Consider the following 25,459-nt stretch of genomic DNA (forward strand, 5'->3'; position numbering starts at 1 on the left):
AGACCATCACGCTGAAGAAAGGAAACTGATCTCATAGTTGGGACCCTCCTTCCAGATGATGTTATAATATCCTCTTGAACTGAAGACACCCCTCCAGGGAGGGAACTCCACTTATTAGGAAGAGACAGGTAATAGTAATGGGTGATTCAATTATTAGAAATATAGATAGCTGGGTTTATGATGACCATGAGAAAAGCATAGTAAATTGCTTGACGGGTGTGAAGGTCGCAGACCTCTTAAGACATCTAAATAGACTTATGTGAAGTGCGGGGGGAGGTCCCAGTAGTTACGGTACATGTAGGCACCAGTGAGAAAGGAAAAAGTAGGAGACAGGCCCTGCATGCCAAATTTAGGCCATTATGTAAGAGATTAAAGTCCAGGATCTCCATGGTAGAATTCTCTGAAATGCTTCCAGTTCCACTCGCAGGGCCAGTTTGACAGGCAGAACTGTAGGGTCTCAATATATAGATGAGACGATGGTAACTAGAAGAAGGATTTGGGTTTATGAGGAACTGAGGAATCTTTTGGGAAAGGAGGAGTCTATACAGGAAGGCTGGGCTCCACCTAAACCAAAACCGAATCAGATGGCTAGCCTGTAAAATTAAAAAGGGCATGGAGAAATTTTTAAACTAAGGGCTGGGGGAATATTCCTTAGAGAAGCATTTATTAAAAGGGATACTCTATATCCTAATAAAGAGGAGAGGATAGAAGAACAGGTAGGAACTAAAGAGAAACAGTCAAATGAAAAAGAGCCCCATTGAATTATGTCATATGAAGACAGACAACTAATATAGACAAATTTTTTAGGTGCTTGTACACGTATGCTAGAAGTCTAAATACTAAGATGGGTGAACTTGAGTGCTTGGTATTAAATGAGGATATTGATAAACAGACATCACAGCAACTTGGTGAATAAGAATCAATGGGATGCAGTAATACCAGGATACAAAATATACAGGAATGACAGAGAAGGCCATGCAGGTGTGGGACTGGCACTAAATGTGAAAGAAAGCATACAAATACAATAAAAAAATCTTAAATGAAGCAAACTGTACCACAGAACCTCTATGGACAGAAATTCCACACTTGAACAACAATAGTACACGAATAGCAATATACCACCAACCACCTGACCAGGACGGTGACATTGACTGTGAAATCAGGGAGTTGAGAGAGGCTATAAAAACAGCAAACCCAATAATAATGGGGGATTTCAACTATCCCCACATTGACGGGGAACATGTCATTTCAGGATGGGATGCAGAGATAAAGTTTCTAGACCCCATTAATGATTGCCTCTTGGAGCAGTTGGATCCCACAAAGGGTGAGGCAATTCTTGATTTAGTCCTAAGTGGAGCATAGGATCTGACCCAAGAGGTGAGTATAGCTGAACCACTCAGTAATAGGAATCATAATGTAATTAAATACCAAAGAACAACCACAATAACATTTAACTTCAAAAAGGGGAACTACACAAAAAATGAGGAAGACACTTATAACGGAAATGAAAAGGAATAGTCAAAAGCGTGAAATGCCCACAAGTTGCATGGAAACTATTTAAAAACACCATAGTAGAGGCTCAAACTAAATGTATACCCCAAATCAATACAGAAAGAGGACTAAAAAATGCCACAATGCCTAAACAGAGTAAAAGAGGTGATTAGAGGCAAAAAGGCATCCTTTTAAAATTGGAAATCAAATCCCACTGAGGAAAATAGAAAGGAACAAACTCTGGAAAGTCAAGTGTAAAAATATAATTAGGCAGGCCAAAAAGAATTTGAAGATCAACTAGCAAAAGATGAAAACTAACAGCATAATTTTATTTAAGTATATCAGAGGCAGGAAGCCTGACAAACAATCAGTTGGGCCACTGGACGATTGAGGTGCGAAAGGAACCATTGGAGAGACGCTAAATGAATCCTTTGTAAAAGCCTTCAAAGCGGAGGATTTGAGGGAGATTCCCACACCTGAGCCATTCTTTTTACGTGACAAAGCTGAGGAACTGTCCCAAAGTGAAGTGTCAGAGGACTTTTTGGAACAAAAGACTGGCAGTGGATGTGTCATTACACAAAGTAAAACTATTACCCCATGTTTATTTTCCCCCCTACTGTTCCTCATACGTTCTTCTCAACTGCTGGAAATGGCCCATCTTGATCATCACTACAAAAGGTTTGTTTTTTTTTTCTCTCCTGCTGGTAATAGCTCACCTTAACTGATCACTTTAGTTACAGTGTGTATGATAACATCCATTGTTTCATGTTCTCTGTGTGTGTGTGTATATCTATCTATCTATATCTTCCTACTGTATTTTTCACTGCATGCATCCGATGAAGTGGGTTTTAGCCCACGAAAGCTTATGCTCAAATAAATTTGTTAGTCTCTAAGGTGCCACAAGTACTCCTGCTCTTTTTCCGTATATAGACTAACACGGCTGCTACTCTGAAACAGGACTAGATCGTATTCATCCAAGAGTTCTGAAGGAACAAATATGAAATTGCAGAACTATTAACTATGGTAGGTAGCCAATCACTTAAATCAGACTCTGTACCAGATGACTGGAGGATAGCTAATGTAATGCCGATTTTTTAAAAAGGCTCTAGAGGCAATCCTGGCATTTACAGGCCAATAAGCCTAACTTCAGTACTAGGCAAATTGGTTGAAACTATAGTAAAGAACAGAATTATTAGACACATATATGAACACAATATGTTGAGGAAAAGTCAACATGGCTTTTGTAAAGGGAAATCATGCCTCACCAATCTATTAGAATTCTTTGAGGGTGTCAACAAACATATGGACAAGGGTGCTCCAGTTGATGTAGTATACTTGGACTTTCAGAAAGCCTTTGACAAGGTCCCACACCAAAGGCTCTTAAGGAAAATAAGCAATCATGGGATAAGAGGGAAGGTCTTCTCATGGATCAGTAACTGTTAAAAGATAGGAAAAAATGGCAGGAATAAATGGTCAGTTTTCACAGTGGACAGAGATAAATAGCAGGGTCACCCAAGGATCTATACTGGGATCTTATTCAACATATTCATAAATTGTCTGGAAAAGGGGATGAACAGTGAGGTAGCAAAGTTGGCAGATGATACAGACTGCTAAGTTCAAAATCCAGCAGAGTGTTTGGGACACCTATGCCCTTTAAGGCCTTCCATAGTGCAACTTGGTCAACTGAATCAAATGCACCCTTAAGATCAAAATAGGCCACGTGCAGGGGCTTCTTGAACTTGCAATGTATCTCCGATAACAAGCGGAGGTCCAAAATGTCATTTAATATGGACCTGTTCCTCATAAAGCCTGACTCTTAAGAAGTGAGATCAAAATACCATCCTTCCAGGCAGTTGGCAAGGTTCCAGTTCTCCACACCAGGTGAAAGATGCCCAGAAGTGATTCTGCTACAGAGTCAATAGCACATTTTAGCAGCTCTTGAGAAATGCCATCAGTGCTGGCTGCACATCCATTTTTCAGTTTGCAGATGGTGTGCTTTACCTCACCCAACATTGGTGCATCAATACAAGTGTCATGCTATGGAAGGCATTAAAGGGCCTAGGTGTCCCAACCACTCTGCTGGACTTGATTAGCGAATTGCATAATGGAACCACTGCCCCTAAACATCTTGGGAATCAGATGTCAGCACCTTTTAAATCAGTATCTCATGTCAGGCAGAACTGTGTCTTGACCCCTGCACTCTTTTGTTGGGCAATGGATTTCATAATGCAGCATTCCGTCAGATCTATAGGCATTGACTGGTGATCTCTTACTCTCAGATCTTGACTATGCGGATGACATTGTTCTTCTAGTACACAGGTTTCACAAGGCAATCCAGCAAATGGAGTAGTCAGCGGCTAAGGTTCCATGTTTTGTGGTCAAAGGCAAAGCTTCAAAATCTAGGATCAGGTCCACCGGCGACCCCTATCTCTTTGAATAATGAAACTGTCAAAGCAATTTCCAGATGCTATTTGGGTTCTATACTCACTAGTTCGTCCAACTCTCACATGGAGGTTCTCCACTGGACTGGCATCACAGCGTCTGCCATGAGTCGTTTACAACAAAACAACACCATCTCAGCATAACAACCAAAGTTCAGGATCTATTCCAGCTGTATCCTCTCTGTACTGCTGTACAGTTGCAAAACATGCACACTATGCCACTCAGACTGTGCAAAGCTTGAGGCTTTCCACACAAAATGCCAACATTGTATATTGGGCATAAAGTGGAATGACTTCATTTGTAATGCAGATGTTTACGGTTGCACCAGGCTACAGACTACTGGGGCCACTGTCTGCAGACATCATCTGATGCTTTTCAGACACGTCACATGAATGCCACAACATATTCCGGTAAACTCCGTTCTCTGGATGGCTTGCAACATACAGGAAAAAAATTCCACCAACCAAAGGGTGGAGGCGGCCCAGAGGCTGACCCCCTAATACATGAGTGCATCAGACTCTTGGCCCGTCAAGCCCTTGTGGCCACACAGGAACAGACCAAATGGTGAACGAACGCTATGGCCAACCATTTGGCTAAGGACTGAAGAAAAGTTAAGTCCAAAGCTGACTGTGAAGAATTACAAAAGGGATCTCACAAAACTGGGTGAGTGAACAACAAAATGGCAGATGAAATTCAATGTTGAGAAGCGCAAAGTAATGCACATTGGAAAACATAATCCCAATTATACATACAAAATGATGGGGTCTAAGTTAGCTGTTACTGCTCAAGAAAGAGATCTTGGATAACTCTCTGAAAACTTCTGCTCAATGTGCAGTGGAAGTCAAAAAAGAAAAAGGAATGTTGGGAACTATTAGGAAAGGGATAGAAAATACAACAGAAAATATCATCATGCCACTGTGACGCTGGCAGACCAGGTGTCAGAGACCTCAGACCAATTCACTGGTGTATTAGTACAGATCAAATTGATAACGTATAAGGATGTATTTGGTGTTTAAACTTCATGAAAGCTAATGGGCTGTTACTTGCATTGTTTTCACTTATCTATATACCGTTATAATGGAGTAGCAGCAAAAATTTACACTGTGTATACCCCTGTAATTAAATAACCCATAAAATTTGAAAGAATGCAAATGAAGAACTTTAACAGAAAAGTGCAATTTCAAAGCAAATGGTCATTTTGTGTGATGATCGGAGGTAAAAAGACTAAAAATGCATTCCTCACTCTCTGCCAAAGGAAAAGCCCACCGGGGTAGTGACACTGTCAGCTTGTTTACTGTGAGAAGAAGCTATAAGTATGGATTCAAGGAAAGATTCTGGATCTCTGAACTGTTTGGACACTTACAGTGAAGTGTACCAGATGCAAAGAGAATATTTCCAGAGACAATCTGGGTACCCTGAAAATACTTTTGGGAAACTGGCAGTTTATTACATCACTGCCACCATTTGAAATTACAAACTGTGACTCACCAGTTCATATATTTTACCTGCTTTAACTTCTCAATAACTCATTTCCTTTTCTTAGCCAATTCTACAGTAAACTAACTACAGGCTTATTAGCTACCAGAGTTGTCTTAGGTGAAGATCAAGAACAGCAGTTCTCAAACTGTGGGTCGTGACCCCCAAAGTGGGACACAATTCTTTGATGGGGTCGCCAGAGCAGAAAGCCCCAGCTGGGAGCTCTGCGACCGGCAGGGGGTTGAAGCCTCCTGCCCTGAGTGGGACGGCAGGTAGGGGGTCACAATTTTTTTTTAAAGTCCAAATGGGATAGCCAGCACAAAAAGTTTGAGAACTAGAGTACTAGTTGATCTGGGATAAATGACTGGTCCCTTAGAACTGGGAGCAACCTGCTGTGATGTGATTTTTGCTTTTAGTGATGTTTTATCACGAAGTCCAGTTTGTCTGGGTGGCAAGATAGTCTGGAGAGTCTAAAGGGACTGTCTGTGGTAAGACTGGTATAGCAATCCAGGAGTTCACATTTGTCAATGGCTTAGTGAAATCTAATTAATTATAGAACACACCATCAGTTTGGGGTGTCTGCCCTGTTTTCTGACAATCTGCCCTGAGGTAGGCACTCACAGTCAAGAGCCACTCGACAGTGTGACAGCCGCTATATAAATCCATGGTGCACCCACACCTTCAATACTCTGTGCAGTTCTGGTCAGCCCATCTCAAAAAAGATATTAGAATTGGAAAAAGCTCAGAGAAGGGCAACAAAACTGATTAGGGGTACTGAACAGCTTCCATATGAGGACAGATTAAAAAGATTGGGACTGTTCACCTTAGAAAGGAGACAACTAAGGGTGGGGGAAATATGACAGAGGTCTACAAAATCCATGAATGGTGCGGAGTAAGTAAGTGTTATTTATCCTTTCACATAATACAAGAAGCAGGGGTCTCCCAATGAAATTAATGAGCAGAAGGTTTAAAACAAACATAAGGAAATACATCGCACAACACACAGTCAACCTGTGGAACTCATTGCAAGGGCACGTTGTGAAGTCCAGAAGCATAATGGGGTTTAAAAAAGAATCCAATAAGTTGATGGAGGATAGGTCCAACAATGGTTATTAACCAACATAGTCAGGGATGCAACCCCATGCTTGGAGTGTCCCTAAATCTTTGGCTGCCATAAGCTGATACTGAATGATAGGAGATGGATCACTGTTCTCTTCGTTACCTCTGAAGCATCTGGCACCAGTCACTGTTGGAAGACAGGATACTTGGCTAGATTGGTCTGACCCAGTATGAGCATTCTTACGATAGATTCATCCTAAAAATCTAGATAAATGAAGTAGTTCCCCCTCAATCTCTTCCTAAAAAGGATGTAGGCTTGTTAGAGGCGGGTATCAGGCCAATGGAATCCCCACTCCACCCTCTTCCTCCCTTCTAGACTGATAGTTGTAGATGTAGATTCCCCCCCCCCCCCCCCTTTTTTTTTTTTAAATCCAAAACAGTTCACTCATTCCTACTGGGTATCAAATGCTAGCGTGTGTTCCTAGGCAACACTGTGCTCACTCCACTTTCTCCCCATCTGTCACTGGAAGACAAGGAAATTTATTTCTCAATGCACAATGCACCAAATGAGTGAGTGCTTCCAACTTGGGTTTCCCAGATGTGTATGATGTATTCGCTGCCAGATCCAGCCTTCTATTTTGTTTTCAAAACAAGATATAAAATATAGATTAAAAATTTTACTTTTGAGTTGTTGATAAAAGACAGATTTAAAAAACAAGCTTAAATCAGAAATATCTTATAGATGCAAAGACTAAACACTGATCTTCTTACCAGCAGATATGGAAACATTCTTTTAGAATTACTGGGGTTAAACTTTTTCCTGACATTTATAATATTCAGTGCTGAAAAAAACTCACTGTAAAGAATAATTGCTCCCACAGGGACCAATCCATGGGTCATAGTTTTATGCACTTGACTGCAACAGAGCCTCGAATGAGATTTTCTATAACACAGGGACTTAAGCTTGCAGCAGAATCACGTTTGCCCTAGCTCTAGAAGCTGAGCTAAAGTACCACTTCTGCAGCGTAATTATCTAACAGATGTTCCAAAGAACCATAGGGAAATTTCATTATTCAGAAGAATAAATAGGGTAAAAACAAATGGTTTTTAATTTAGCCAATTTTGATATTCCAGATGTATTTTCATTTTTTCTATGCAAGTTTCAAACCATGGGAGGGCGGATTTGCCTCTAAGAAATAATTAAATTACTTAAACTTTCATCTTTAGTTATGCTTCCTAGCAAATACACAGCCACCCCCACAACACATAGTACAAACGAGTGCTATTCAGTGACCCAAAATGCCAACATAATCACCACTGGCTGTACAGAGAAATAGCTATGGTTCAGAATCTTTATTTCAGTTTCAAGTTGAATATTTGAGGTTCTGAGTGTTGTACACAATACACTATAAGAAAGCCCTTACTGTACTTCTGAGTTAGTACTAGTAGTTTAGACTTCCAAATGAGAGTTTAATTTACCCCTTGATGCTCTTTTTGAATACTTTAATTATTCTTAAGAAAGAGCTTAGTGTTCTTTCATATTGGAGATGTGAAACTATTCCCCTGTGGGTAATAAAGACCATTACACTGAGTAGGTGCTCACAATATGTGAACAAACAATTTAACTCTCACTGTAGTAAAAATAATCAAAATTATTCTGGGGAGAGGGCCTGAAGAAATAAGATTTCCTGTACATGTTTTACAGACATCATCAGCGCTGTGATTAATTGAGAAATACTATTGTGGCATAATGGCTTTGATTCCATAGACCATCACATTTCACGTGTTTTTTTTTCCATGTCAGAGTAACAAAATTTATTGTGTGCATGGGGGCATGGTGGCAAGTGGGGAGCAGAACCTCATTTTCTTTGCACTTTTCTAGAATGTTTTTGATATTACGAAGGTCAGTGTGTGACAAGTTGTTATTAATGACAATCTTAATATTCTACACATTCCACTCTGAAGTTGTCAGGACTTCCATTGACAGAGCACAATTATGTACCAGCTCTGGTCACAGAAAGAAGAGGAACAAATACAAAACATTGATCTCTCCAGTTACACAGCAATTAAAGTACATTTTAAAACTTAGTTCATAATGCCAATAAAGCCTCACATATGGTAGCATCTTTATTTTTGACTTGTCTGAGCAGGCATGAAGAAAACCCACAGCAAATGAATAATTAGCTGAGCCTGCTGTCTTTTACAATGAGTTCCATTTCATATATCTGCAATCTTAGCTTGTCATTAGTAATGCTAATTAGCTCAATATGTCATCCTGATGCTAGATTCAATAAAAATTGAGGACATCACTAATGTGAAAAGAAAACTGCTGCTTCTTCTACTACTGTAGACATGTTTGAGTCTACATGTATTCAAAGAAAGAGCTACAGGTTTATATCGCTGGTCATTTTCAATCAGACTGAAAACCTAGATAAAAATCAAGGCTCTGTACCTTTTGGCCTCTAGAAAGGTAAGCAACAGAAAAATAATAATGAAATACTGTAAGTGCCAAAAAGTTATAATAGAAGAGTGTCAGACAGTACAATGACATAACTTTAAACTTGGATCTAACACATTAGATATTAGGAAAACCTTTTTAATTACAGTAAAAGCTGTTTTATCCGGCACTTCACCAACCAAAAAGCTCTATAAACCGGCATTTCTGATCTTCATTAAATTCCAGTTTATAGTCTGGTTAGTGTGGGGCTGATGGAGGGTTGAGGCATGGGAGCGGTTTCAGGATGCCGGATCCAGAGGACGACCTGTCCCTTCTGCTCCTAGGCAGAGGTGTGGCAGGCGGCTCTGAGCACTGCCTTCGCCCTGCCCGGAGTGGTGCCTCCACACTCTCATTGGCTGCGGTTCCCAGCACCAAACCAAGAATGTCTATATCACAACCTTCTACAAAAAAAGTTGCACAGTACTCAGTATTAAGTTCAATTTGTAGTAAATCTTTCTATTACAGTTATACATAGCAACGCAGTCATGAACAAAGACTCCATTGCGCTAGGTGCTGTACAAACAAAAGATGGTCCCTGCCCCAAAGAGTTTATAATCTAATCTAACATAGTGAAAAGTTAAATCCATGGTGTTAAAACTCTAGAAGAGCTCCCCATGGTGGACAGTTACTGCAGGATCCCACAAGCTGTCTGTCTCTCTCTGGCTCTAGGCCTCTAGACACACTCTGGATGCAGATCCTGTATCTGACACCTCTCAGCTGTGAAGAACCTGAAGTCCAATTGCCTAGGTCCTGAAACTAGTGCTTGTTCTTATAAACCTCTCCAATAGTTAATACATGCTCCCAGAGTTCCACTGAAGCTGTGTATCCTCTGCTTTACTGTTTGTCTCTTTGGGACTAAGGCAGTGAAAGCAAGCACCACAGAGATTCTACAAAGTAATTTGTAAACACACACACACACACACACACTTTACTCTTAGACAGCACAACATATACACCTATGAAAAACAAGTCCTTCACACAAATCCCAGCCTCAGTTTCCTCATCAATCAAAGAGCCCTTTGGGATTTGGTTAGTGTCTTTTTTGGAAGGTCCAGGATTCCTCCTCTCCTTTTATTACTACACAGCCTTGTCTGCTTCTGGGCCTGCTTTGCAGAGCTGAATCTTCTGGGTGTCATCTGGTACTGACATTTGAATAGTGAATCCTTCAGGTTAACAACTCTGGGTTGATTTGTAAGGTGCAAGAATTTTTCCTGATACCTCACTTGAGGTTTCAGCACAAGTTGAAGGGTAAAAGGCATAAACGTATGGACAGTATAGTCTTATAATTAAAATGGCATTCACAAAACAAAATGGAGTTTGCAGATTGGCCCAGATGCATGCAGATATGTACTAAACCATCCCACATAGTATATGACAGAATTCTGTAGCATTATGGACACAAGATAAAACAAGAAAAAATTTAAAGAACAACATTTACTCCCCTCCATACACATATTTCAGGCTATCTTTATACATCCCACAAGAGAAAAAACAGGGGGTGGGAGGGTACATGCACAATCTTTAAAAATTATACAACAGGACACCTACAGTTTTCAACAGTTTTAGGGACCAAAATGCCTCCATGCCACTTCCACAGTACTAACAACTCCTAACTGTAAGATACATAGTACCACTGACAGTCATGGAACAATGTAACATCTGTTCCTGTATCAGAAGCTATTATCAGCTGAATTTACCTGTTCCTCCATCTTCTAGAAATTTTGGGGTTTTTTGTGCTACTTCTGTTGTAAGTAAATGGAATGAAGTCATTTTTATTTACTAAGCATGTATATAAAACACGTTGAGGAATTACTAGACTACCCAAAATGAAATTCAAAGTTTGTAAATTGAGCTTAGCATGAAAAATTAAATACAAAAAGTTTAGCGATCAATTGCTGTAGTGAGCAATACGATTTCCCCGGAACATTTAAAGAACAAAAGCAAATAAAAGATGGAAAGTAGAAAATCCAGAATCCCTGTTTGGCAAAATGGAAATACCCAAAGGAAACTAAAATGGGTCTTGCTATTTTCCCTTTTCTAGAGAAATAGCATTTCAATTTGTTCCAGTGAAGCAGAAGAGAGAGATAAATAAAAGATGAGAGCTGTAATCCGTGAAAGTGCTTGCAGTTCTTCACAGATAGGGGAAATTTAACATTGACAGATATGACAGCAACTCATCTCATAGTTTAAACTCTGACTTGGAAATCAGGGACAACACTGAAAAGAATATAGGATAAAGAACTCAAATCCGTTTGTCAAGCTGTGAAGTGGAGTAGGGAGCAGAAATATACTGTAAATACTGCAAGCCAGGAAAGAAAAATCTCTCTAGTAATCTTCTCAGTATTTTATTCTTAATGTCACTGCCATGAGACAGTGGGTTTTAATTATCTTTACTTTTAAGCTTATTTCTTATTATTTTTTATTATAGTAGCACTTAGAGGCCCCAAATGAGACCGGAGCCCCATTGTGCTAGGCACTGTACAAGCATTTAGAGCAGAGGTTCTCAAACTGTGGTCTGTGGACCACCAGTGGTCCGTGAGCTCCATTCAGGTGGTCCGCGGATAGTTCGGATATGAGAGAATGAAGGACCACCCACCTAATTAGTGGAGCTGCACAGGCCTGGCTCCACTAATTAGGTGCCTGGACCCTGGAGAAGACGCACATGTACGGTGAGGTGGTGGCCTTGGGGGGAATAGGGGGTAAGTGGGAGGGGACAGTGGGGTGAGAAGAGGGGGTGGGGGGAATTTGGAACTTGCAGGGCTACAGGGGCCAGAGAAAGAGGTGACTTTCCCCAGCTCCAGGGCTGCAGCTGCCTGGGAGAGACGGCCCTCCTTCCCAGCCTCAGCTCTGTGGCTGCTGTAGTGGGGGAGAGAGGGAGAAACCCCACACATTCCCAGCCCAGATTGGCGGCTGCCGCAGTGGAGGAGACCCCCCTGCTTCCCAGCCCCAGCTAGGGGGCTGCCGTGGTGGGGGAGAGAGGGCACGTCCATCGCATTAGAAAGCTAAGACTACTAATATTAAAATATGAGTTGTGTGCTTTTATTTGTAGAACCAAAAAATGTTTATTATTATTAAGGTTTTTTTATATAGCGCTTTTATCCAAAGTGCTTTACAATGGTTAGCTAAGGGTACAAACAACGTTTGGAAAGATTATTAAGTCGTCCACCAAGACCCTAAGCAATTTTCAAATGATCTGCGGAAAAAAAAGTTTGAGAACCACTGATTTAGAGACAGGCCCTGACCCCAAAAGAGTTCAAAGTCTAAGTAGACAAGGCAGACAAAATATGCAGGAGGGAAAATAGAGGAAGAGAGAGAGACAGATGGATGAAATGACTCATCCAAGTTTACACATCAGAACAGTAGCAGAACTGGTACTAGAATCCACTGGCACCAGCAGCCACATCACACGTTATGCGAGGTACACATCATTCATAGAGGTGATGAGGAGCAGCTCTGGCCCCCCCATCAGGTTTGGCTCTGCCGACCCTCTGTCATGACAGAGGGGCCACAAAGCCAAAGCACCAGGCAGTGGGGTGGCCAGCGCTGCTCCTCCTATCAGCTGTCTTGCGGCCAGCTCCTACACCAGGGCTCTGCCCAGCCTTGCCCCACTTCCAGCCTGTGTCCTCTCTCAGGGATTGGGAGTGAGACTGCACCTGAGCAGGCAGATGCTGAGTGTGGTGGAGAATCCGCAGGCACAACACCAGGATCAGCGACCACAACAGGTATGGCTGCACAGTGACTGGTGGTGTGTACCATGGAAAAAATTTCTAAGGGAGGAGTGGGGGGCCTGATAAAACTGAAGCTTCCAGAGTGCGAGTCCAGTGCTTTATCCATTGGACAAAGCTGTCTCTTGAAAGGTTTGGCAGCTTTTTCTTATTATGCTGATTCTGGAAAGGAATGTGCAATACAATTCAGGGTCTACTCATCCTTGAATATATCCACATCCAATAACTTCCACGGAAGACTCATGGTGATGGCAGCTCCCTGCTAAAAGGTGAATGACCCTCATATAAAGCATATGACAGTACTCAGCTCTTGTGCCACTAAGGGTATAATTTGAATTAACAGTGGTAGATCAAAATGGTAGGATCAATCAAATTTCTTTCATTCCTCACAATTCGCCTCCCTGTATTTCATTGGGAACTGTGCCCACACACATTTCAGGACAGGATTAGGACCCTAGAGTACAATCTAGCCCAAAGCTGTCTGCACAAGAGCTTTGCAATCCTCCTGGTCTCCACAGCTACAAAGGATTCAGAGGTGGCTACATAAACTGGTATCCAACTATCCAAGTCCTACCTTCAGTTTATGTCTTTAATTAATTAGACATAATTAATCTGTCCTGGACATAATCTGTCCTGTTATCAGGAGCAACGTTGAGTACACTATAATTTAATGTGCACAGAAGGGTATTTGCTAGGGACTTTACAGATATAGACCCGGATAGGTCCTTGGTCTGAGGAGCTTACAAGCAAAATGGACAATATGCAGAAAGGAAAAGGGGGAAAAAATCAATACACAAAACAGCTAATAGGATTGCGCTTATGATAAAGTAGACTGGTTCTTCTCTACATGCTTCCTCTATTACAGCAATGCATTTTTGTTTTTGTTTTGTTTTTGTTTTATGATCAAATCAAACTGACAGAATATAAAGTAAAAAGAAAGTTATCAAATTGTCCTTCTGTTCCCATAAGAAATAGAAACTATAAGAGGGACAAAGTTTAATATTTACAAAGTCAAATTATGAACCAAACAAAAACAACAGATGAAAAGCAGTAACCTGGAGGCTAGTGAACATGGATGGGTGCATAGGAAAGGTCAGATACTGGCATAATTTCAAAGGGTGATAAAATAGATAATCGTAGCTTCCTAATTAGCACTTTCAGCTGAAATAGTTTTATAGATACAGTACATTAATGTAGGACAGCTTGACTGAACTGCTGGGCTTTTATTACTTCCTCACGTCTCCTCCCATGCTAAACAGATCTCTGGTAACCTTTTGTTGTAGTTCAACATAATGTATTAGCTGTACTACAACTTGATCGTAAAGAGCTTTTTCAATTAAAATACCAGATAATCACAATTATTAATTAACAATGTCAGAGCAAATCCAAAGCATGATCTACAGAAACAGTTTTATGTTCAACTGAGCATGCTTTGAATCACTATTTGTAGATAAGTGGCATGACTGTCTCTCTAAAGTTAACTGATCAGTTATTAAACTTAAAGAACAACAAGTTAAAAAAAGGGGGGTTGACTGTGCCTGAAGTTAAATATGCTGATATTTTGATATACCTCTGTACTAATGTGTTACTGGTTTAACATCATTCACTAAGCCTTAATCATACAGAATATTTTCAGCATATTTATGAAGTTAGCTTTCCACCCTTGTAATAAAAAAGGATGATTATCTAGAGAGTTTACCATGATTTACTATACTTCCTTCCAATTAATTCTCAGAGAATGATCCAAAAATCACAGAAATGGAAATATACTCTCTTTATATTGCTTATTATATAAGAAGTTTTCTAGAGTATTATAAAACTTTCTGCTATCCCCTACATCTCAGAGGGAGGGATATTTGATCAAAATACCAAGGGAAAGACAACCCCTCAGGACCTGAAAGGAGGGGAAAAGAGCTAGCATGGCTACCCCATTCCTCCTGCCAGAAGGCAGGTGTAGATCATATGTGTTCACACAGATACACACACAGTAAAGCAATATGAAAAAAGTGTTTTATAAAGCAGTTTGCCAAGACATATATATGTAAGGGTCAGAGTCTGTTTTCAAACATCTTCACACAAAACCTACAGCCATTGATCGGATTTGTGCACATGTACACAAAGGTGGAATTTGGCAAAAATAGTTCAGAAAGCCATCAGAGTGATAACTAAATTCCTTGGATGCGGGTGTGGGAGAGTGAAAAATAACTTCTTCAAGCAGACAAACTTCTTTATTCTCTTAAAGAAAGTTTGATCTGCTTTGATGATAATTCTGATAACTTACATAGCAATAAGAAAAGGAGGACTTGTGGCACCTTAGAGACTAACCAATTTATTAGAGCATAAGCTTTCGTGAGCTACAGCTCACTTCCTCAGATGCATATCGTGGATATGTTTCCATGATATGCATCTGAGGAAGTGAGCTGTAGCTCACGAAAGCTTATGCTCTAATAAATTGGTTAGTCTCTAAGGTGCCACAAGTCCTCCTTTTCTTTTTGCGAATACAGACTAACACGGCTGCTACTCTGAAACCTTACATAGCAATGAATCTGTGCTACTATCTAAGGTATATATTTCTGATAGATTAAGTTGCAGGGTGCAAGCTGCTTGTTGCTGAATAACAGAAAATCCTTATTTTGACCTGCAGTTGACTTCTGTAGTATAGAAAAATACAAGTCATTCTGGAATCTGCAGACAACTGTCAAGAAAGACAGATGTCTGAAAAATATCTCACAATTTGTAAGCACTTTGAAGATGGAAAGCACTGTGTAAATATTATTGCTACAATGGACATTTTTATAAAGCAATTTTGAGGACAGTTACATTGCTGATGAGTAATGGATGAAACTTGTGATAAAGAAGTTGAAAATTTATCACCTTCATATCTAGACATGCCACTAGTCTGTTCAATTAACAGAAGTCAATCCCTTGTTTAAATGGCTGTCCAGTACTCTAAATCTGGTACCATCCTAAAATGCTCCCATTTCAAATTCACCTTTTCTTTCGGTGGTTTGGTAAACACTGTTGCCTTCTAGCTTCAGATTTCATTTGTTGCATTATTCCTAGTATACTGTATGACAAGCTTCATTATGGTTTCAGGCAAGGTCAAAAGACAGAAATAATGTACCACATAGTGCATGTTATTAGTGAATACATAGGTACATGCACAATACTCCAAATGATTTGTCTCAAGAAATGTGATAATACCCACTAGCTAATGTGAGAGTAAGAGGATGAGCCCCTCATCCTTCCATCACAGGTCAAGCATACCTGTGCTTACCATAGGGTAAGCAGGGCTGCCTCTAATTGTAGCTGAAATGTAACTGAGCACCTCGGAACATTTTATGAGCGCCTCAAATACTCATATGTAGCCCTGTAAGCATAACAGGCATAATGGCAACGTTTACCCCTAAAACTTTTATTGGATACATTCAAGCAATAATACGGCTATTTTGTAAAGTTTCTGTAAATTACAGAAAGTCTAAGAACAGAATTATTCTGCACTAAATCATATCCAAAGATAATCAACCACCATCAAAGACATGGCTGAAACTGATCAAATGCTTCTGGTAAATAATAAAAATAATGCTTCAGACACAATCTTGAAACAGCAATGAGCTCTCAATCTCCCTTCAGTCAACAATATTGCTTTTCCTGTTAACATAAATACTTTTTTCTATTTTTATCAAAAATGCAGAAAGAGGAGCTCTTACCTCTCCATCTCATATTCTTTCATACCCACTTTTACTGCCTTCATTACCTATGGAATACATATTAACATGGGACATTCTTAGTAAGAAGGTATATTAAGATAATATCACTTATGACTGATTTTCAGAGAACCTATATTTTAAAAATATATTATATACATCATTTACCTATACATCTATATTAAAAATATAATTAGAAATATATGAAAAATCAGGTTAGAAATCAAACTCTATTATTATTTTAATAGTTATGAATAGTTTCAATTTCATGCAATAAAATAAGCTCAGTAGTTTTAAGTGTACCTGAATAAAGTGACATGGATAATCAAAATACTACCAAGTCAAAACTTAATTCTGAAAGCTCTGTTGGATTTGGGTTCACTTTTGTAAAACACAGAAGGAAGTGAAATATGGAACAGCTTTAAAAATAATTTAATTACAATACTATAATCACTGAAAAAAGTAACTGAAGTTGACATGTGGTTTTTCTCCCCACAAGAGATTCCATATCTGGATTTTGTTATCTGAAACGAAGATGTTCATTGAGATATTTTATTTTAGCAGTTTTCTTTCATTGACCGTTGCCTTTATTATGAAGGTTTTAGGCAGCTAGCTGCTAGAGATAAAAATCTCAGAAAGGACAGAATTGTTAAAAGGAGGATGATAATCAGGTGATTGAATCAAGTGATCACCTGCTGAGAATTAAAAATAAGTGCTCTTAGCTCAAAGAGGGATCCTAGAGTGAGGAGAAAGGACGCTCTGCTGTGGCCAGCCAGGATATTAGTGGTCTAGGGCAGTGGTTCTTAACCAGGGGTCCACAGCCCCCTAGGGGGCCACAAGCAGGTTTCAGGGGGTCCACCAAGCAAGGACAGTGTTAGACTCACTGGGTCCCAGGGCAGAAAGCTGAAACCCTGCTGTGCAGGGCTGAAGCCCAGGGCCCTGAACCCTGCCACCTGGGATTGAAGCCGAAGTCTGAGCAACTTAGATTTGCGGGGTCCCCTGTGGTCTGGGGCCCCAGGCAATTGCCCTGCTTGCTACCCCCTAATGCCAAACCTGGCTTTTATGCAGAAAACCAGTTCTGGTGGCACACATGAGCTGTGGAGTTTTTATAGAATGTTGGGGGGGAGAGAAGGGGCTTGCCTCGGGGGGGGGGGAAAAAGGTTGAGAACCCCTGGTCTAGGGAAGTCTCCCAGGAGTCAAGAGCATTCCAGAAAGGAGCACTCTGGAGACCGTGTCCCAAGGGCAAAAGACGTTTGGGCCCATGGAGTGGGGCTAGGAAAAGAGCTATGAGAAAGTCTCTTCAGAGAGGCTATGAGGCCAAAGCAGGGATAATCAGAGGGAACTGGGCAGCAGACAGGGGAGGAGTTTGAAATTCGGAAGTAAGGGAAATGAGGACAAAAGAAGGGTTTCAGACTATAAGGGCCAAAAGAACTGTATATTTTGTGTGGACTTAATAAATTAGGCTCCAAGAGGGGGAACATTATGCTAAAACTCCTGGCTGCAAGTGAATTAAATTAAGAACCCAGAGGAGAATTAAGACCAGACAACCATGTAGCGGCAGGCTTCACTGGAGTCTGTCATTGACTTCTCTCCTCAGAGAAGAAATTCACATGCTATAATAGTATAAAAATGTCAACAACTTATGGCCTTTGACTGAAAGTCTTACTGCTGGCCCAGTGTTGTGTGAAGTTAGCAACTGAGACAGACTCACTCCCAAAGACCTCAATTGAAACAGTGGGTCTGAGCTAAAATTCCTCCTGACATTCAACCGAGCATGGGCGGGCATTTGCCCTATCCCAATCTGACAGTCTCAACAATGAGGGGCTCATCCTCTGCTGAGCTGATCAATATTCTCTACCAAAGGCAATGAAAAACTCTCACAAAGAGCAACTGCTGACTGTCTCAGGCTACAAGCAATCCGGACTATGCAGACTGTGCACAGCCTCCAAAATTCTGACCTCACAATGGAACAGGCTAGAAACCTGTTTGCCTCCTCCACAAGTGCATGGGAGTATACCTGAACATAGTAACTACATAGATTGCAAACAGTCACCATCCACTGACACTCCAGCCTCCTGCCCCCCAAAAACTTCATTTCCTCCACATCATAAGTGAGCCAGTGAGCTCAAGGACAATGTAAGGTGTATTATAGGGTTATAATAGGAGGGCTATTATCCTCCTCTTTCTATCCAACTCTTCCATTATTTCATTACTAAGCAATTCAGGTTGATGGGAACATTTTCTGAATACTACAGTTACACTAAGAGCAAAAATTATTAACAGTAAAGGATCCATTACCTCTTTATGAGCTTCACTGGATATTTTATTGGTGTACCGCAGAACTTCCAACTCCATGTCTGTCTTAATCACCCGACTTCAAAGAAAAGAATACAAGGAATGAGGTTAGGTTAGTCATTTTTCATGCAAGTCAGCAGACTAACAACAGAATAAAACAAACAAAAAAAATAACCAAGTGAAATAATATAAACCTATGTTAGAATTGGACCAAATATGCTTCAAAAGTGAAATGATATTATAAGTAACAGGACATAAGGAACATTTTTCGATGAAAATGTTTTGTTGGCATTAATTTGTCATTAACACAGCAAGCTTGCAAAGGAAGTCACATGCATTTTAACAGACTTGCATTATTTTAATAATATTGAGCATAAATTTTGCCCAATCAACATTTTCTAACAGTGTACATTAACTACAAAAATGAATTGCTTTTCTCTAAGTTATGTCTCAAACACTATTTCAAACAGAACATTTCTACACCTTATTTATTTTTAACACAATACAAAACTGTTTTACATAATGGAATTTCCCATGGCTCCATGTGCTTGTATGCAGCACAACCCAAACTCCTTTTTATTTTCAGTGCATCAAAGAAAAAACAAACAAGATGGTCATTTGATATAAAAGAGTATATGAGATCCCAAAAACAAAAGGAAAAAAGTAACTAAGGCCACTCTACCCATTCTCTTTATGTATTTGTTTCCTGACAGAGTTCTTGTTTCCAAGCAATACTCTGGTATAGAATATTGTATGTGTATACACTTATGAGTTTCATGACTCAAAATTCTTGAGATTAGTTAAAAATATACTTTTAATTACAGGCTATGGTGCTTTTTATTGCATGTTTCAAGTAAAAAAAAGTAACTTTGATATGATCTACACTGTGCAGGTAATTGCATATTCTTCCATTAAAACTGCATTCTTTTTTACACATTAAGGATTTCATGTTTTCACACCATTCATATGTTCATCTCAAAAGCAACCCTAAAATGCATTTTTTATACTGTCAAAGCAGAGAGCACTGCCCATATTAGAACTATATCTATTGAGTTTTGTGGACATCTTTAAGTTTTGTTTTCAAATTTAACTTAAGCGTGCATTGATTGTAAATTATCATAATTCAACAATGTACTGAAATTGTCACATTTACCCTTTTTATTTTAACCTTGCTGTGTTTATGCTATTTTGGAATAACAGTATCTACATTTGTAGGCTTGGAAGGATTAGATTTTTAAATCAATAAATGTTGGTAAATATCAGTTTTACCATACACACACACAAACCAATGAAAATTTATTGATTTAAGAATATTTAATTTGTGTATTTTATATGTTGAAAATATCTGTTTTAAGAGTTATAAAGCTTTAAGTTTTCAAATCTCAATGTCTGCTGTCATTAAATACTTGCCTGCCTCCTAACAATTATCCAAAACTGTGAAAATTTAAGTCAATAAAAATCTTAAAAAATGTTTAAAAATAATCAGCCTTATTTGTCAACATTATTTTTTTAAAAATTGAATTCTGCCAAGCCTAAATATTTGTGCTCCCGTGGCTTGCTTTAATGAAACTCAGAAATTGTTTATTCATCCAACATGTGTGTGACAGGAGAAGTTCTCCATAGATTTGACTGCAAATCAAGAATTATTTGAGATGGCGGGACATAGTGCATTTCATTCACAAATAATATTTATTGGTGACAATCAAGGCACCTTCATAAAACTGCTGATACAGATTGAAATTCTATTATAAACAGAAACATGGTAAAGGGGAATAGGTTAGATTTTTCTTGACAGCTTAGGAAATAACACAAAATAATTATTAAGCACAATGAGAATTTTACCACTGGCATAAACCATTCAAAAATAGCAGCAAAGAGTCCTGTGGCACCTTATAGACTAACAGACGTATTGGAGCATAAGCGGACTCTTTGCAGCTTTTACAGATCCAGACTAACACGGCTACCCCTCTGATACATTCAAAAATAGTGTTTTAGAATGGATGAAAAACCAGAAGAATAATTCTAGAATGGTATAAAATATTCCCATTCCAAGTACAGATGAGGAGATTAATTGCTCTATTTTGGAGAAGGGACATGGAATAGCAATTTAACTATATTCTTGTTAGATTGAGGGAGTAACAGTTTATTGATTTCTGATAGTGTTCTTTGGAGTACCAAAGGTGCTAGTCGGACAATTTAAGACCTGTTTGATCTGCCTTTTTATTGCTTTCAATATACAGTATACATCTGTAATCTGTAGGTGCCTCACAAATAGTTTATTTCATAGTTTAATGTCTAATCTCTACTGCGATCAGCTCCTGACAAATTACTAACTGCTCAACTACATATACAAACAGTATGGACTAAAGCCCACTCTACCAGAATAGATCACAAAGCTTTATTGTCAAGACATTTATTTAAAACTTTATGTTCTGCTTTGCATGATAACTTTTATGTTGTCTTTTGCATAAAGGAGATCATATTTAGCATTAGTTTTATTTATAGGCATTTCTGTGGCATTTGCCACCCTTGTTTCTAGGTATTTAAACACTGCAACTGTAAGGAAATATCCACTCACTTGGAGAGCCATCACAAGGCCCTCCGCACTACACAAGTGCTGCTTTTGATTGCCATGAGGGGAGGTTGCAGGCAGTGCAACTGCCCAGAGGCCTCTGCACCTCAAGCCACAGTGGTGGTGGTAGTGGTGATCTATAAAAGACCGCAAAAAACTTCCTCAGATGGGGTTGTTAGGCTACCAAATTTATGATTACATGGCTCAAAACCTCCAGGTATGGATTGCAGAAGGACAGCTGACTATATTCCAACCAGCAGATTAGGGTAGCAACCATGGAGGGGCTTCAGCCTGCTTTGTGGGCTTTGGGTGCACGATATTCCTTTCTCTTCCTCTAAGCCCGTAGTCATTTCCCTGCACAAAGTCCAGTTTCTCTGGCTTTCTGTAAAGAGCAGTGAGTTTCACATTGCAAGAAAAGCCAAATGGTGAAAGTCCTACTATTCTCAATTATTAATATTTATACTTTTTAAGATAATTATCCTTAGTAAGGAGAAGAAAATATTGTACTTGTGTACTATATATGCACTTAAGCATCCTATTAAAAACAGCTTGTGGCCAAATATGCATACTTGCATTGATATTTGAATGGGGAAAAAATCGCTTACTGGCTCAAGCTAATGCAACTGCAGAATATACATAGTTGGTATGTAAACTGAGCCTCAAACTAACAGCTAAATTACTGAAAGCAGTCAATTAAAAAAATTCCACACACGTGTATGATTTTTTTTTTAAAAAAGCTACTGTTAGATGTAACCTATAATTACTAAAACTAGAATAGAGAAAGATTTTTTCCCTATCGCCCCTATTCACTCATACATATACTTTATGCTTTTATATGCACTTTCTGCATAGGCAGTTTCTCCTCTTTGTGGGTCTTTCACACAGCAATAGGGGAGAGAAAAACTTTAAAATAGAAACACTGTGGTGCCTGAAACTAATTTTAACTTTTCAATTGGCTAAATTTCAAAACTGTCATGCCCAACATACCAAGAACCTACTCTCTATTAATGAAGTGATCCAAACAAGTCATTAGCATGGCTACGGTATAACTTAATTGTGAATTCCTTAGATGCTGTATTCTGGTCTCCAGAGACATATAAACATCCTGTTTTCTAATTTATTTGCTTCTCTTTGTATGTGCAAAAATGTACGAGTGATCTGGGTCCCTTGGAAAGTAACTATATGGGTAAAAAAATCAAAGCAATATATCAATCCTATTTATATTTAATGTAAATCCATTTGTCAATCTCTTAGCTGCTTTCCATGGCAGAAATGTATCTTTTTGAACTGTGTGCGCAACTCACTCTTTGGTCACTTCATCTGAAGTCTTGCATTTTGGGCAAGTGCTAGGAATTTACAACTGGCCTATATATGGAGGCTCTAGATAAGCAACAAAATCACACAGAACTGAGTTGCCTTGATCCTTTCAGAATTCTGCTGTTACGTTCTACATTTAATTTTCAAAAGCCACTTTTTCCACAATAGTGTTATATTTATGTCAGTTAAGTTTTCTCTCTAGGATTCAGTTCAAATAAGTGTTAAGAACTTCAAAGAAAGAGTTTAAACTCTAACTCTTCAAACCTATTTATGTGCATTATCTGATATAAATATTTCATACGCTGTTTATTGTATCTTCAAAAATTAGTCCATAATTATAAGGGAGTATGTAATCTTGCAATAAAAATTCCCATATCCAGTAGTATGCTAAGGAGCAGCATTAAAGATCTGGGACAACCCTAAATCTAAATTTACTGGGTTTTATGAGTTTAAGGTTACAATTTATTTTATAATAATTACTCAGTTAGAAGAATGAATTAATGCAAACTACTATGCTATGGAAATACTTTCATTAAAGCAATGAAAAAAAATTAAAGCTGAGTAAGAGAGTAAAAAATTGTTACCTACCTTTTCATAACTGTTGTTTTTCGAGATGTGTTGCTCATGTCCATTTCATTTTAGGTGTGCGCACTGACATCCATAGTCGTCAGAAATTTTTGCCTAGCAGTATCCCTAGAATCGGCTGTGGCGCCCCCTTGAGTGCTGCACTCATGTGCTGGTATATTAGGCACTGCTGGTCCCACGCCCTTTCAGTTCCTTGTTGCCAGCAACTCTGACAGAAGGGGCAGGAGGGCAGGTAATGGAATAGACATGAGAACACATCTTGAAGAACAACAGTTATGAAAAGGTAGGTCACCATTTTTTCTTCTTCAAGTGCTTGCTCATGTTCATTCCATTCTAGGTGACTCACAAGCAGTATCCTCAGAGGTGGGCTCAGAATTCACGGTCTTGTGGCTTGCAGCACTGCTCTACCGAAGCCAGCATCGTCCGAGGCCTGCTGGGTAAGTGTGTAATGGGACATGAATGTGTGGACGGGCAACCAGTTAGCTGCCCTGCAGATGTCCTAGATAGGCTCTTGGGGTAGGAAAGCTGCCTCAGAGGCTTGCACTCTGGTTGAATGGGCGGTTACAAATGCAGGAGGGGGCACCTTTGCCTGATCGCAGCAGCAGCGAACGCAGGCAGTGATCCAAGAAGAAATTCTTTGAACAGATACTGGACAACCTTTTATCTTGTCAGCCACCATGACAGACAATTGCATCGACTTGTGGAATGGCTTGGTTCTTTCAAAGTGGAAGGCTAGCGCTCTCCTAACATCTAGGAAATGCAACCTAGTCTCTTTCTTCAATTATGTGACTATGGAAAAAAGACATGTAAGTAAATGTCCTGGCCCACATGAAACTGTGGCAAGAAAGCCAGGTATGGTCACAGCTGAACATTGTCTTTGTAAAAGACCGTAAAGAGTGGTTCCGAGGTAAGCGCCCTAATCTCAGAGACTCAGAGATGTTATTGCAACCAAGAATGTGACTTTCCAGGAAAGGAGAAGGAGAGAACAGGAAGCCAGAGGACCTTAATAGATGAAAGGGACAGGCCATGGAGCTTGAGATGCAGAAGGTAGTCCAGGATTAATTGCAGCGAGGTCCGCTTGGGCCGAATGCCTTTATCTGAGGACCAACAAGCGAACCGCTTCCATTTGGTCAGGTAAGTTGATCTGGTGGAGGGCTTTCTGCTGCCCAACAGGACCTATTAGACACCGGCCGAGCACTCGTGCTCCTCCACATTTAACCACGCAGCAGCCAAGCCGCCAGGTGTAGCGCCGTCAGGTTCGGATGCAGAAGACTACCATTGTTTTGGGAGCAGAAAAGCATCTGACAGTGAGTCTCTGTCAATCCCCTGAATCGAGCAGAAAACATGGCACTTCTTATTCTGTCTGAATGTGAACAGGTCCTCCTGGGGAGTCCCCCACCTCTGGAAGACGAGGCTGACAACTTGTGGATGGAAGGACCACTCATGGTGAGAAGAGAAGGTCCTGCTGAGGCAATTGGCCCCGGGGAGGTGTGTGGCTACGAGATGTATGTTGTGTTGTACACAGAAGTCCCAAAGCCTGAGGGCTTCTTGGCAAAAAGGCAGATGATCTGGTTCCACCTTGCTTGTAGATATAGAACATAGCCTCTGTACGGTCCATCAGGACCTGTACCACCCTGCTTTTTATGTGAGGTAGGAAGGCTTGGCAGGCCAAGTTAAAGGCCATGGAGCCTTGCGTCCGTGAGCACAGAGAAGAGCCCTGCTCCCTCAAACAGGAAGTCCTGAATGGTGGTCTGCATCTCCTGGGATAACCCAGAGGACTGTAACCAAGAGCTGCACCTCATTACCACTGCAGAGGCGACAACCTTGGCTGCTGAGTCCGTAGCGTCCCAGGCCATCTGGAGGGCACCTTTTCCTACCGCTTCACCTTCCTCCACTAAAGTGGCAAATATCTGGGCTCGGTCCTGCGGGAGGGCCTCCTTGAATTTGCTAAGGGAGTCCCATAGATTAAAACTGTACCTGCCTAACAGGGCTGGTGGTTAGACACCCAAAATGGAAGGATTGCCATTGAATAAATTTCCCTGCCAAATAAATCCAATCTCTTGGCATCTTTGCTTTTTGGCGTGCCACTCACCTGTTCCTGCCTGTCCCTTTCGTTAACAGTGGACATGACCAATGACCCTGCTGGAGGGTGCGTGTACAGATATTCAGATCCCTTTGCAGGGACGTAGTACTTATTTCCCTCCTTTTTAGAAGTAGGCAGAATGGAAGAGGGGGTCTGCCACAGCAATTTTGCAATCTTAAAGACCCCTGGGTGGACAGGCAGCGCAACCCA

The 25,459-nt window shown here is 40.1% G+C and overlaps 1 protein-coding gene across 1 annotated transcript in view; it reads right to left on the reverse strand.

The window, feature by feature from the left end:
* The window catches only part of PEPD (peptidase D), a 221,362-nt gene that overhangs the window by 134,457 nt on the left and 61,446 nt on the right, over window positions 1–25,459 (reverse strand). The window contains exons 8-9 of the mRNA XM_084645129.1: window positions 18,696–18,771; window positions 16,401–16,447 (exon numbers count right to left, since the gene is read on the reverse strand). Coding sequence (XP_084501255.1) covers window positions 16,401–16,447; window positions 18,696–18,771 — 123 coding nt within the window. The remainder of the gene's footprint in view (window positions 1–16,400; window positions 16,448–18,695; window positions 18,772–25,459) is intronic.

Source organism: Lepidochelys olivacea (genome assembly GCF_965140295.1).
Source record: "Lepidochelys olivacea isolate rLepOli2 genome assembly, chromosome: 12".
Lineage (NCBI taxonomy): Eukaryota > Metazoa > Chordata > Testudines > Cheloniidae > Lepidochelys > Lepidochelys olivacea.